Source organism: Nicotiana sylvestris, chromosome 12 (assembly GCF_000393655.2).
Source record: "Nicotiana sylvestris chromosome 12, ASM39365v2, whole genome shotgun sequence".
NCBI classification, from domain to species: domain Eukaryota; kingdom Viridiplantae; phylum Streptophyta; class Magnoliopsida; order Solanales; family Solanaceae; genus Nicotiana; species Nicotiana sylvestris.
In genome coordinates, this window is record NC_091068.1 from 32,716,156 (window position 1) to 32,730,977 (window position 14,822).

Sequence of the window (14,822 nt, forward strand, 5' to 3'; positions counted from 1 at the left end):
AATAGAATCCAAAGTGTAAGTCCATAGGAATCCTACTTGAAGGCTGCCCACAGAAGTTTGAGATACCTTAAGGGAACTCAGGACCTAGTCCTATGTTACCCCTCAGGTGACAGTATTTTTAATCTTGTTAGGTATGATGATGTTAACTATGCAGGTTTTTCTGTGGAAAGGAAAAGCACTTCTGGAACAATTCACTTGTCATGATTCATGCCTCATCCTTTGGGAAACAAGAAAGCAGAACTCAATAACCTCGTCAACAACTCAAGAAGAATCTCAAAACAAGAGGACCAAGCACATTGAGGGGTGAGATTATCTTTTGACGGTCAAAATAAAGAAAGGGTTGATCTATGGAAAGTCTTGCAGAACAGAAGACCAAATTCCAGATATCTGTATCAAAGCCTTGAGTAGAGAACATTCTGGATCAAACAAGGTGAAGAGGGGGTCATAAAGAGTCTAATGAAGAACCTGATCCTCCATCAGCTGGATATGCAAGACACCGTCAGGTAAAGTTAGCTAAAGTGTTTTTTGACCAAGCCTAACTCACATCAATATCGTTGTAGGTAAACATACATGACGATCATAGAAGCTAAAGTTACAGTTATGAACTGCGAGAGAGGAGCTGCTAAAACCTTTTTCAAAATATTGTCCTGGCATCAGGTTCTTGTACCTCAAGTTAGTAGTAATGTGCTTATTCTGCATGCCTTCTCAAAATAAAAAAATGTGTTTAACAAAATTAACTCAACTACCACATCGTCCGACTTTTCAAAGTCTGCATGACATGTCTTGTCTTTCAAATCCCTTCATCCCCTCTGCACGGTAACTCTTTCCCACAAATCTACCGCCATTTTCAGAACTATTCACAACCTGTTTCTCTCTCTTTCTCATCATTAGCCCTTCTTCCAATAAAACTTTCTCTCTCTCACGGCAAGTCGTGAACCTTCATCTCCTTTGTATAGCTGGGATCTTTTCTTCATCTCTCTCTCTCACTATACTCATCTACCAAGAACTCCTCTAATGGCGATCGAACAATCGTCTCCTTCTCCCACCATTAACACCGCCCCACTTCCTTATTATCCTTGAAATCATCCCCAGGGCGTCACTATTTCGCGCCTTCTACTACCTTACCCACTCCTGGCTCCTCCTCAGTTCCTACAGTTTTCCTTTTTCTGATAAATCATGTTTACCATCATTTTGAAAACCCTATGTCTAGTCACTCCTATGATCTTATCAAAGAACACTCAAGAGGTTTTACTCCTCAAGTGTTAGAAGCCCCTGAGAATGATCCTGATCAGTATCTGAACTCCTCCATGTTGGACTTTGTGACTCTCAAAGAGTCACCAGAAAAAGAAGCAGCGCATAACATCATGGATATAGCTGTTGAGAGTCTGATGAATGAAGGGGGATATCTCTCATCTGAGTACTAGGGGGAAGAAATTCCATTCCTAGGAGATGTAAGAACTACATCACTTCTCGAGTCTCTAGCTCATGAGATATTCTCAGAAAAACCTTCTAATGAACCTAATTCTCTTCCATGCAAATTCACGCATGCACCTCCTGATCACTCCAAGCTCGTAGAGTCTTCCTCCAAATCTCCCACTATCAGGTCACAACAGCAAGAGAGTTTTGAATCCACATTGCAGAAAAGTAAGAGGAGTGTCAAGACAAGGAAAAAGAAAAAATGAATCTAAGAGATTTTGTCACTAATAAGAGTATCAGTAAACCAGATTGACAAAACAGCTCAAAGGGAACCTGGTTCCTTAGTACAACAATCTATGAAAGCTCAAATGTCTATGGAAAAGGACTCCGATGAAACCATTGAGGAACAGAAAGGGTCACCCGTGAAGGACATCAACAAGTCTAAATGGAGTTAAACAAAGCTAGCCGTGTCTAAGGACAATACTGTGGGGATAGCAAGCTGGAAATGAAAGTCTGCTGAAGGGTCTAGCAAACGAAAACGGGAAATTGTTAAAGAAACTGGTTCACTGAGGCCCATGCCCTGTGATAGTAGTCTTTGGCAGCAGAGATTAAGAACTCAAAAAGTGTTGTGAGGTCGTACATTTGATCCAGCAATTTCGGAGATGGCATGCATGAGACAAATTCTGGAGATTGTGGAATTTCAACAATGGTAACACTTGTTTGAAGGGAGCATGCCTCTGGTGTACGAAGATGCACTACAAACTTTTTATGCATCTCTTTTCACTATTGAGGGGGATCACATTTGTGCGCTCGTAAATGGAGGAGACATTGTACTCAACGCTTCAATACTGGGAAATGTTCTTAAAATTTCATGTGAAGGTATGTCCTCAGTTAAGGGTGTTTGTGGTGTGAACTTTAGGAGAGCTATCATGAAAGAGCAAGTTATTCAGCATGGGGAACAGGTGCATAAGAAGGTATTGCTTCCTGAGTATCAACTTCTCTTTGAACTGGTCAATAAAGTGTTCTTACCTTGTTCTGAGAGGCGATCTATTGCTACAAAATCGGATATGGTGTTAATGGAAGTGCTTGATGAGTTTGTTCCAATCAATTTGCCAGCGATCATGATAGATCATATGCAAAAGGTAGAAAACTTCAAAGGTGGGAATCATGGGCTACCATATGGCTTTCTCCTCACTCAAGTGTCTAGATTCTACAAGGTCCCCTTGGGGAATCCCAGAGTAGGCACCCGCAAGCAGACCTTCTCTAAGACCACTTTATAAGAATGTGAATGTGTAGAAAGAGTAGGTGGAAGCATCTCGACCATTTCTCAGCTGATCAACGCTCAAAATGTAGCTTCTGAAGAGATCAGAAGGTTGAGGGCTCGAAATGCCATACTAGAAACTCAGCTCAATCAAGCAGCTAAAGGACCTGAGTCTATCAATGAGGAAGTTGCACGACTAACAAAGGAAAATAATAAACTTCGAGCACAATTACTTGAAGAACAACTGTCTGCAAATGCTCGACTGGACCTGGTTCTCAAAACCATTGATGTTTCTTCATTCAAGCCTCCTTCTTCTAGTGTCCCCTAGGATCCTCTTAGTGTCCAGTTATTTTTGCTCCAAACTTTTGTGGTTGCTGTTTTATTTTTGTTTGCTTTTTATGTGATGGCATGTTGATATTATCCATTACTGCTCCTGACTTGCTCAATCCAATGTAAACATTAACAAAACAGCTCCCCTTTTTGCGTGTACAATGTTGTGTTCCTCTGGCTTTTATTTTCTGTCATGATTGTGTGCATATATGTGGCATGGGCTAGCTGTGTTAGACTTCTTTATGCTAATTACTTGCTTGTGCTCTTTTTAATGATGCCAAAAGGGGGAGGAATATTGTTAGGAGATGAGATTTCAGGTGAGTGGAGGAGCTCTGAGATTAAAGGGGAACCCGTTCCTGGAAAATTTGAAATTAATGGAAAATCAAAACGAAAAAGTGATCTGAGATTAAGGGGGAACTATGTGTAGTTCTGGTATCTTATTTGATTATTTCTACTCTAAACTAATACTATCCATGCCTAAGTTTGTCATCATCAAAAAGGGGGAAATTGATGTGTTTTCAATGTCTTGGCCTTATGTTTCTTATGTTTTAATGATCTAACAAACTTGTTGTGAAGAACCAGATAAAGAACTTGGCCCACAGGGTATACATTTCATGTGACCTGGTCGAAGTCTGAAATCAGCAAATGGATGAACGACCATAGGGAGGAACACAACATGGACCTGGTGAGTTGGTTCCTCAAGGTTCTCCGACACAAGCACAAGATAGTGACTGTACACAAACATTATAAAGAGAAACACAATAGGGACCTAGTCTCTTAGGGTTCTCTGACAGAAGTACAAGTCAAATGAACAGCTAGAACGTAGCAGAAGAAAGTGACCATCCAACAACTGTCATAGAAGAGGAACACAACTAGGACCTGGTCCGTTGGTGTGTCCTAATAGAAGTACAAAGTCGACTATCCAGCTGGAACGCAACTGCCCAGAAGTGGTTGTGCAGACAGTACAACAGTCACTTCTCATTGGGAAGAAGCGTACACCAAGAGTTGACATCTCCATCTATTGTGATATCTTTTGTGATAAAACAACCTAGTGCAAGACACACCATTCTTTGTGCATTCAGTGATATTCTCTCAAGCAACAACAGTATTCATCTGGCATTGAAGTCACTGGTGTGTCAAGAGCAATAAGATAACTCCACTAAGGATCAGTTTCTTAATGAGTTTATATACATCCGTAGTTGAGTTGTAATCTTGTTATTTGTTCGTCATTGTAATTCCTAGTTTGTTTTCTTAGAAGCGTTGTCTTAGGGAAAAACCAAAATTCGTAAACTTCTGAGTTTATGTTGTGACGAGGGATAGTCATAAGTTTAAAGCCTTTGTAACTAGGATAGTTATAGAGTGGCTTGTGGTGGGTGCATCACCAGTTAGTTGAAATCTTTGCAATAGGGTTTTTGCAAAGTGGTTTATAATAGGGAGATTACAAGTTAGTGAAGTTAAAAGCCTACAAGAGTAGGTTGTGGTTTTTTATCCCCTTGTGTGGGATTTTTCCACGTAAAAATCCCTTGCCTTATTTACTTTCAGTCTTTACAGCATTCTAAGCATTATCTCATATAGGACCAAGTACTATATAGTTTTGTGGACTCACATAATCTAACAGTTTTATTGGGTGGGTAGAACTTGTTCAAAAATTACTTAACTAATTCCTCCCAAGTAGTGATGGAATTTATGGGGAGTGAATTAAGCCAAGTCTGAGCTTCTCCTGTCACCGGGAATGTAAATAACTACTTTATTGCTTCCGGTGTCACATTAGTTTGCCTTTGCGTGACACAAATCGACAAGAAATTCTTCAGATACTGCTGATGATCTTCAATGTATGACCCTGAGAACAGTCCCTTGTTCTGCAACAAATGTAACATGTTGTTTGTGATTTGGAATGATTCTACTTATATCTGAGGGATTGCAATTGTGGTTGCCAGGTTGTCGGTGATGGGTTGTGCCCAATCATACAATGCTGCTTCTGGCACAAGAGGCACCACACCCTGATTGTTCGGGTCATTCACATTGTTTTTGTTGTTTGTATTTTCTACTTCGTCTTCCATGTCTGGTTTGATTTGTTCTGTTGAGTTCTGTTGTTGTTTGCCCCTCTTGTTTGCACGATTCAGTACCTTGAAAACTTTCTCAGGATCTGATAATGCTTCGAACAATTCACCAGTTATTGAGGAGTTTCTAGGCATGCACCTATAACACACAAGACTACAAACATTAGAATTTTAATGTATTTAGTTTAAATTGAAGAAAATTGACTACACTAAGAATTCTAGCACTTCTTTAAGCTGCAATTAATAACACCGTTAATTCCTCGGTAACGATGCTAAAATTTGATCACACCCAACTATGCCTTATAAAAAGGACTTAGCGGTCTTTGCAAATATATTTCGGCTAATAAGTCTGGAGTCGAATCCCACAGGGAATGAACCTATCGAATACAACTACTGGACTTGCACAATTTCACGCAATCAATCTTCAAAAATATTAAATAACAATTTTGGATGTTTTACTAATGAGTTGTAGACAAGAATTGGAATGATCTAAGGTTGTGATTTTTCCTATTGTCGGAATCTTTTTCGCTATGTTTTCTATAAATTTGCCTAAGTCTTCTCTATCGATCATTAGTACTCTGTCTATTGTAACTCTCTCCCGAGTAATTACCATAATTTATTAGACATATTCTCCCGAATTACGATAGCTGGTATTAAGTACAGCTCACTCGGATCGCACCAAGGTTTCGTTATCCTAATCCCACCTTTAAACCCTTCGTATTGATCTTTCATATACGTTAGGAGTGATATTGTTCAACAACTACCTAAATATGCATTCTCTCTCAAGTAATACATACTAAATAGGCACAGCTAATTTGAGAGCCCTTCAATCAACCACAATAATAATATAGTTGAATAAATAGATAGAATACTTCGGAAAATCTATATTAACGTAACAGGAAAATCATCCTCCAATAGGTTTCATCAAAACTCTAGATTAGGAGTTTAGCTACTCATACTCATAGTAACAATATCCAAAGTATTTTGCATAATTAAAATACAAAGTAAAGATGAAAGGATGTAGAAATCGATGATCCTAACTCCCAACGGGTATTCCACGAGCTATTCTTGCCTCCAGTTGCCAAAGTCCTCAAAAGTGGTCTTTTTAGGTTTATTTATATGTGTAGGAAAATACCTAAATGTGTAGGCCAAGTCCTAGTCAAACCAGGAGACGAAATAAGTCTTCAAAACTCAGATTGTGCACGCCCAGACCTGGCTTCGCGAGGCCTAACGCTTGGTGGACCTCGCTCCATGCTTGGCGTCGCCAGGTATATAGCCTGCTTGAGCTCGCCTCTGCCTCGCCTCGCCAGTTGTTCCGCGAGCTAAAGGCCTGGTGTCGCCATGTATAAAGCCTGCTATAGGCCTAGCTTCGCCAGCTTTCTCTTTTTCACTGTTCTCGAGCGCACTTTCAACGTTTAAGTATCCATTTTGCTACTTTCATCTCCAATTCACTTACACATAAAATAGACTCCATTACGCGCAAATAACGTGTAATTTATCATTAAAGCATATAAAATGCAAGGTAAATAATGTACGAAGCAATGGAATTATAGCCACACATCATGTATATTTTTATATATAGTTTCTAAAATTTTATGGTACATATTAGTCGTTTGTATTATTAAGCTAGTTTTTTGCTATTATAATAATCTAATTTTTTGCCTTTACATTCTAGTTTGATTGATACTTTTCTTTTGCTAAATACAAAAATTTATTTTATGTTAAAAATAATTAATTTTTAATTGAGTACTTAAATTATTCATCACTATTTGATTCAATTATCATTAATATATCTTGGTAAATGATAGATTTTTCAAAGAGCAATTGGTTTGATAGTATTACGTTGAAAATTTAGTTATAGGAACATGCGTGTATGTCTCATATTAAAAAAATTAAAAAATAGTAAAAAAAACCGACAAAAATAGAATTGATAGAATTAATTGGTTTGATTCAAATAAGATGCTTCCTCGTTTGGGTAAAAAGCATCCAAACCGAACCAATAACCGTGCGCGACGACACTCCCCTTACCCGGTCCAACAGTTCACCACTTCACTACTTCTCCACTGCACTTGAGTCTTGACTACTCCCCTTTGCTTATCCTTCACTCTCGGATCATCCCTGTCAAAAAAGCGAAGAACTAGTAGCAAAAATCTCCTTAACATTTTGCATTTCACCTTCCCCCAAATTACAAGCCGTTCCTGCTGCTGTACTACAATTTTTCAGAACTGGAGTCGTCAATAACAGAAACCCAGCCCAAAAAACTACCACCGGGTAACGGTCAGATCCGATACCGATCACCTTCAGCAACCGAACTTTTATTAGAGCAAATACAACAACAGGACCCGGGTCCACAACTTCAAATGGAGCATGAGAAAATGATAAAACGGAACAGGCAACAACAACACGGCGGAGATTCGTCACTCTCCGATAAGATCCATAGATACCGTGGGGTCATTTTAGTAATTTCGGTTCCGGTATTGCTTATTTGTTTTGTGCTTTTTATAATGCCGACGAGTGAATATTCTGAGTCGATGGGAGGGTCAGTTAATCGGAAGTTTTCGCCGAAATTTGGATCGAGGAATTATGCGGTTATATTTGATGCGGGTAGTTCGGGGAGTAGGGTTCATGTTTTTTGCTTTGATCATCATTTGGATCTTGTTCCCATTGGCAATGATCTCGAGCTCTTCGTTCAGGTAAATTTTTGGAAGTTTAAGTTTTATGCACTCACTGTGTAAATAATGCATACACGCTATATTTAATGAGCATTAATTAGTAACCTGATATAACAAGTTGAATTAGACTGATGATGTGAAAATTCACTACATTGTCAGTTTATTTATTCTTCAAAATGCTATCCCCTTTGTCCAATATTATGTGGCCTCGTTTGATTTGACATAGAGTTTTTCTTCTTCCATTGCATTTATTCATTTATCCTTTGAAGGGTAGGAAGAGCCTCTTGCACATACATGGCTCATTTTCCTCTTGCAGGAGCACCGTAAAAAGTTCTCCCCTTCAATGTCAAAATGTTGACGAAGGATTCTTTGACAGTTACTATGTCTTATTTGAGACTCATCAAATCTCAAATTGTTCCGGTTTGGGTCAATATTTGCCCTCACTCGGACCAAACTCATTCATCTCACTCCCACTTGGAATAAGATTATTCTCGAAACCCACTTGGAGCAGGATTACGTTCATTTGCATTAAGTGATGAAGGTGGGTCTTGATGAGGAACTAAGAAAGAACATAAGACTTTTGAAATTTGTATTCTAAAACAAGTTATAGAATTGGTGTGGCTATAAATCATCTCATTAAGGGTAAAACGAGAAGTTTAACGTTAAATTGTATATGAATATAGAAAGGTGTCTTTCTTTTTGGGACATACCAAAAATGAAAGCGTGCTACATAAATTGAACAGAGGGATTACAAGAATAGACTCCATAATTGCAGGTGGAACGGCCTTTATGTTCTACTTATTGGACATATTTGGTGTGACAAGAATGTTTTGCAGGAAATATATTTGTTGATGAAATCATTTTCCAGGAAAATATAGAAAAGTGGGAAAATAATTTCTGTCACTTGACTCCGCCACTTATCAGCTGAAGTTAATTTATTTGACGAATATCGGAACTTAAACTTCATATTGGTTACTTCAATTAACATTTAAACATTGTTGTTTAACCTTCAATACTCAAAACTATCATCAAGGACGTTATATTGTACTCTTATTACTCATTTTAAATTACCATATGCAACCTCAACCTACTTTTATACACAACCGACATTGTTAATGATGATTTCCTAAGGTAAAACATTTCTCGTAGAAATTTTTTTCTCCATACTAGATGTACCCTGTAAGTTTGGATGAGTGCCTATATACAGTGTAAAGGCTTTCTCTTGGCACCAAATGTTCATCTCTAGTTGGCTTTGGCACTGCAGAAAAAACCAGGTTTGAGTGCATATGCTAGTGACCCTGCAGCTGCTGCAAAATCTCTTCAATCACTTCTGGAGAAAGCTGAGGATGTAGTTCCGGTGGATTTGCGCAGTAATGCACCAGTCAGAGTTGGGGTGAGTGGATAATGTTATTAGAATTATTTCGTAAATTGAGATTTGGATTCTTTAGGCTGCCCTATATGCTGAATACTGATGTGGAGTCTATCTAGGCAACTGCAGGTTTGAGGCAGTTGGGAGGTAATGCATCTGACAAGATTCTTCAAGCGGTAAAATTGATTTCTTTCTTAGACCATCGTTCATAACAGGCTTTTTAACCCACTTGGGCATGCGTTGTATTAGAACTTAAGTGTTCTTTTTCGATTTTGGATTTCTGAATACTTCGAATCACTAAAATCTCATTTGAAGGTGAGGGATTTTCTGAAGAGCAAAAGCAGCCTCAAGTCAAAGGCGAGTTGGGTTACTGTTCTTGATGGGAATCAAGAAGGTGCTTACCAATGGGTATGTAATGTCAACTTCAACTTGTTCTGTTTTTCTTACTTAGAACTACCACTCCGTTCTATGTTAGAGGTGCTTGCTTAATTAATTTGAGCTTCTTAGAGACTAGCGAAAAAAGAAAAAAATAGGGCAGTGGTTATGATATCTTGTCAAGGATCCATTTTGTACTAGTTTACCTCTCATGTGATGTTGATTCAAGATTGTTGGCTCTTTATGCTCAGATCTAGGGTAAATAGAATGAAAGGAGTGAATTCTAGCTCAGGTTCAAGGAGTGAACGACCAGAAGCAGAAAATGCAAGATAATAATGAGGTGGGGCCCTTATGCCTATCTTTCAGTATTACCAATTAAAATCTTGAAGAAGCTGCCTTTCAAGAAGCTTCATGAATAGCAACTCAAGTTGGAGTTGTTGAACCATAGAACAAGACTCTCTCTCCTTTCCAAATGCTTTCTTGTTGTATTCACTTTCTTACCCTATAATTTCCACATAAGTATTTCAGTCTCCTTCAAGCCTTTAAGCCATGTTTAGTGACACTAGACAGGATTGCAGGAAAATAACTGATTACATCTGAAAGATGAGATTATTTATCCTACGTAAGTAGGAAAGGAGAGCTTTGTGATGGGCTAAAGTCATAATAACCTATCCCTTCCATAGGGGTAGGGATAAGGCATTGAGTTTTAAAGTTTGGTGGATAACTTATTCTATCCTAAAGGTAGGGATGAGGGGAACAACTTTTAAGTCTATCCTTAGTCCTGTCCTACAGTATTTGAAACAAAAGGTAGAATAAGCAAGTTGGACAGACTCAAGCCCTGCGCCATGCAAACTAAGCCTGGTATTTAAGTGGAGAAAGGTAGAGGGACGGCCCCATTACTCCCAAGTTTCAAAGGCTGCAATCGGTCCTAAGGGTTGTTTCTAGACGGATTTCTCGGTCATAACAAAAGGAAAGATTTTCCTATTTTGTCCTCTGTATTGAACGTTGTTTTAGATTATTTGGATTATACTTCTTTTAGTAGTGATCATTTTATTTCCAATAAAGAGTTGTGCAGAAAGGAAGTGTTGCAATCTTGATCAAAATCTTACAATTGTAGCTCAAAAGTGCTTGACAGAGTGTCAAGGCAAACCTATTTGGTTTTGAGGGCTTGAGTGAAGGCCCAAGTTTGAGTAGGCACTTGAGTTTTGGACTGAGGCATGTTAGCAAATCTGTTTCGAGGGCCGGAGATAAAGGCATATCTCTAAGTAGACATCTGTCTGCTGGACTTAGGCTTGCTTTTAGGTGACTTTGCTGAGGAAAAAAAAAAAGAAACCTTTGCGTACGATCAGTAGATGAACTTGTTGTATACCTAAAATAAGTAAGTAAAAGTGTTATCTTTCTAACAATTTAAATTTTTAAATGAGAACATTCGCCTTATGCCGCAATCCGATATTGTATTACTCATACAGAATGATCCAATATGCTATTAGAGTGGGTAGAATTATGGACTTTAAGTTGACTATAATATATCAGCTAAATATTTCCACGTATGTGACGACACAAAACATCCTTCGTGAGAGAACGTGTTTTGGACCTATAATAAGCAAATAAAAGTGTCTCCTCTTTACAAGTTAAGCTTTTCGACGAGGCAACTTACATAATTCAACATGATAGAAGTGAGCCACGTGGGTAGAAATTCGATCTTACTTGTGGTAGTAGATTTGGAATAGAGAAAGAAAACATACATAACCTTATACTTGATCGGAGGTCATTTAGCGTTTCCTAATTCCTATTAGCTTGGCTACTCGTCTTGATGAGTTTGGGATGAATTGCCCTAGGGTTTTGGTCTAGTGGTAAGAGTACAAGACATGATGTATGAGTTAGGCGCACGTCATGATTCAAACCCTACCGTAGACAAAAACTTGGTATTTGAGTGGAGAAGGGTAGAAGAGCGGGCCCATTATCCACCAAGTTTCGAACCGTGTGCCAATAGCCCTCGGGGATTTCTCGGTTATAAAGAAAAATGAATTTAGGATGAATTAAGAAGTATCGTTCTCTTTGTTTTTTCTCAGCTTGATTCTCCGTACTCTTCAAATAGGTGCCGTTACCTACAAATACTTCGTATGAATCAGAATCAAAAAGGTATATGGCTTGCATTATTCAGAATTTAAGTCATCGCCTTATCTTTTGAGACAGTGTTTTTCTTTCTTTTATTTCACTAGCTACATCTCAAGTGGTATGTCACTTATCCTACATGTGTTGTGCTTAGGTAAATGTAGCTTGTTACCAAATTCAATTCATAGCTTCCTAATTCTCCCTCCGTCAAATAGTGAACTCTAAGTTATCCCTATTCAGTAATGGTGGAAAATTTGGGGAATTCATTAGGAAAAGTTGAGCCTTGCCCTTTTTTCCCTTTACTTGATAACTATCAAAAACAACATTAAGCTAGTCCACGGTACAAAACAAGGAAGCTTGATTTTCTAGTAAAATTGTTTTGCTATTAAGATAATTGCAAATGTAGATAGAACTGATCACATGGCCTGTAGAACTTGTCTAACCTTGTGTTCATAAACTGAGGGTGGGATAGATGAGACAACCAATTGATACAGCTAGCTGAATTCGTATTGCTAATGTCTGTGCAGGTCACCATTAATTATTTGCTAGGCAATTTGGGTAAGAAATATTCTGATACTGTTGGGGTGGTTGATCTTGGAGGTGGCTCAGTACAAATGGCATATGCCATCTCAGAGGCAGATGCTCAAAAGGCTCCAAAGCTATCAGGTGGAGAGGATACTTATGTGCAAGAAATGTATCTCAAGGGGGCAAAATATTACCTCTATGTTCACAGGTCCGTCTCGTCCTATATAAAGAAATGATCTCAGAAAATATCAGCATAGCCAGTTGCCGCCTTTTCAATTTACCTTGAATTTCTTGTCTGACTTAGTGACATCTCACTTGTCATCTGGACATGTGGCTTTCCTTGTGTTTACTCACCCTTTCTTGTTTGCAGTTATTTGCACTACGGCTTGCTAGCAGCTCGAGCTGAGATTCTGAAGGTGACCAAGGAATCAGGCAGCCCTTGCATCTTGACAGGGCATCATGGTATTCGCTACTTCTCTCAATGCTGCTATATTCCGTCCCATGGTTGCTTCTTCTGTTGCATTGTTCTTTTAAGTATCACTTACCCCCTCCAACCCCCCCCCCCCCAATGAATAAGTACGAGAAATGCCCCTTTCCTTTGCCCCAAAAGTCAAGGTTGGCCTTAAATGTTTCGTTACTCAAAGCAAGTCACTCATCTATTTCCAACTTGTGGCAATCTTTTATCTATCCAATTCAAAAATTTGCCTGAACTTATAAAAAGATAATCTGCCTGAACTCCAAAAATAATAATAATAATTTTCCTGAACTCATGGCATCACACGCAGATCACGTTATATTTTACCCAACTCCATTATCTGAAAATGCATGAAATACGTACAACTGGAGAAAGAAAGAGACTTTTTCTACTGGAATAGAACTGAATTAGAATTAATGAAATTATTAGAAAGGATTCAATTATGTATTTTATCATCATTTGAAAATGTTGCAGAAAGTAGTAGCATAAGAAACCTAATTTACAAAGGCCTGTAACGCCACTGGTATTAGAATTATTCTTTTTAACTATAATTTCCTATATAAGCAAATGTATTTTGACAATTTGTTCTCTACAAGGGTCCTACAAGTATGGAGGAAAGACTTACACAGCATCAGCTATGTCTCAAGGATCAAGCCTGACAAATTGTAGGATGGTAGCCCTGAAGGCTCTGAAAGTTAATGAATCAGCATGCACCCACATGAAATGCACCTTTGGTGGTGTGTGGAACGGTGGAGGCGGAGATGGTCAGAAGAATATGTTTGTTGCCTCATTTTTCTTTGACCGAGCTGCTGAGGTAAAAGTCACTATTAAGTTAGATGCTTACCAAGATTTGATGGGTTTAGAATTGTATCGTTTTTTTGCTGTCCCAAGAAGGATAAATTCCCTACTTCTATGGCTATCTGACTATCTTAATTTACTGTGGGCATAGGTTGGTTTTGTTGATCCAAATGCAGCTGTTGCAAAAGTTCGCCCAATTGATTTTGAGAGTGCAGCTAGACGTGCTTGTGATACTAGAATCGATGATGCCAAAGCTACATTTCCTCGTGTGGACCCTGATAACTGGCCGTTCTTGTGCATGGATCTTGTCTACCAGTACACACTACTTGTAGATGGATTTGGTAAGACGAGAGTCAATCCTTCAGGAAATATACAAATCACACACTTATCATTTTTAGTATGTTTCAGTTAATCATTGTTTTCTGTATTGTACAGGACTTGATGCTCGTCAAGAGATGACGTTGGTGAAAAAGGTGAAATACAAGAATTCCCTAGTTGAAGCCGCATGGCCATTAGGCAGTGCCATTGAAGTCGCGTCATCAATGAATTAACTTTGGAGATTCAAGATTAACTCAGCCAGTTTTGCCTTTTATTAGCTTGTGGTTATCACCTATCAGCTATATTCTACCTGCAACTGGGCAACTGGCTCATCGTGCTCTAGAACACAATCCTTGCCATTTAGTTGGATGCCTGGTCCGAGCAAATTCAGAATGTTTCCCCTTTTATTCAGAGAGGGTGGGTGATTAAGAATAATGATAACATCTGTTTGTAAGTATATTATAGGAAACACTGATTTGTTTCACGATATGATAGATTCACATATATTTACTTGATTCTTTTCATTCATTCCTCTTCGCCAGTTCCTACCCAACCACTTCTGAAAGATAACTGGAAATCTTTAACCTAGCAATTTCGAAATGCGAATTTGTTGAGTTGACTCTTGCAAGAATCCAACGAGACGAGCATATACATATTATATCACAAACTAGTTCCCTCAGCTGGCGGTCTTTATTCCCAATGAGTTGCAAAATCTCCTAAAATGTTCTTAATGGTATATTAGCTAAAGTAGGGGTGTTCGTCGGTCGATATGGTATGATATTTAGATATTTTGGTTCGGTATTTTCGATATTCGATTTTTTAAAGTATTATATCAATACCATACCAAATTCAATTCGGTATGGTTCGACTTTTCTTCTTTCAGTTTCGGTTTATTCGGTCTGGTAACTTCGGTTTATTTAGCTTGAATATTAACTAGTGCATAAAGCCATAGACTGTAATATCCTTAAGTAAGGCACTCACAAATACAAAAATAAAATATTATAATAGTGAAACAAAGAGAGATGGAAACCAAAAAGGCTAAACCTAGACGGGAGAAAGATTGGAACGTAAGTATACAACCAAACAAAGGGGGAAAAGGCAAGTATAG

General features: G+C 38.4%; 1 protein-coding gene across 1 annotated transcript; it reads left to right on the top strand.

The window, feature by feature from the left end:
• The first annotated feature begins 7,149 nt into the window (after positions 1-7,149).
• Positions 7,150-14,242, top strand: LOC104210731 (apyrase 1-like). Its single transcript, XM_009759693.2, has 9 exons — positions 7,150-7,760; positions 9,004-9,132; positions 9,228-9,284; positions 9,424-9,516; positions 12,126-12,331; positions 12,494-12,585; positions 13,195-13,412; positions 13,548-13,737; positions 13,832-14,242. Exons 1-9 carry the CDS (start codon positions 7,428-7,430, stop codon positions 13,945-13,947), a joined length of 1,434 nt encoding a protein of 477 aa, XP_009757995.1. The 5' UTR covers positions 7,150-7,427; the 3' UTR covers positions 13,948-14,242.
• Positions 14,243-14,822: the final 580 nt, after the last annotated feature.

Bases quoted from the DNA above. Each gene is read 5' to 3' on its own strand.
- LOC104210731 (XM_009759693.2), top strand. From the start codon at position 7,428: ATGGAGCATGAGAAAATGATAAAACGGAACAGGCAACAACAACACGGC. The intron at 9,133-9,227 runs GTGAGTGGATAA...GAGTCTATCTAG, and splicing joins ATGCACCAGTCAGAGTTGGG to GCAACTGCAGGTTTGAGGCA. The intron at 13,413-13,547 runs GTAAAAGTCACT...CTGTGGGCATAG, and splicing joins TCTTTGACCGAGCTGCTGAG to GTTGGTTTTGTTGATCCAAA.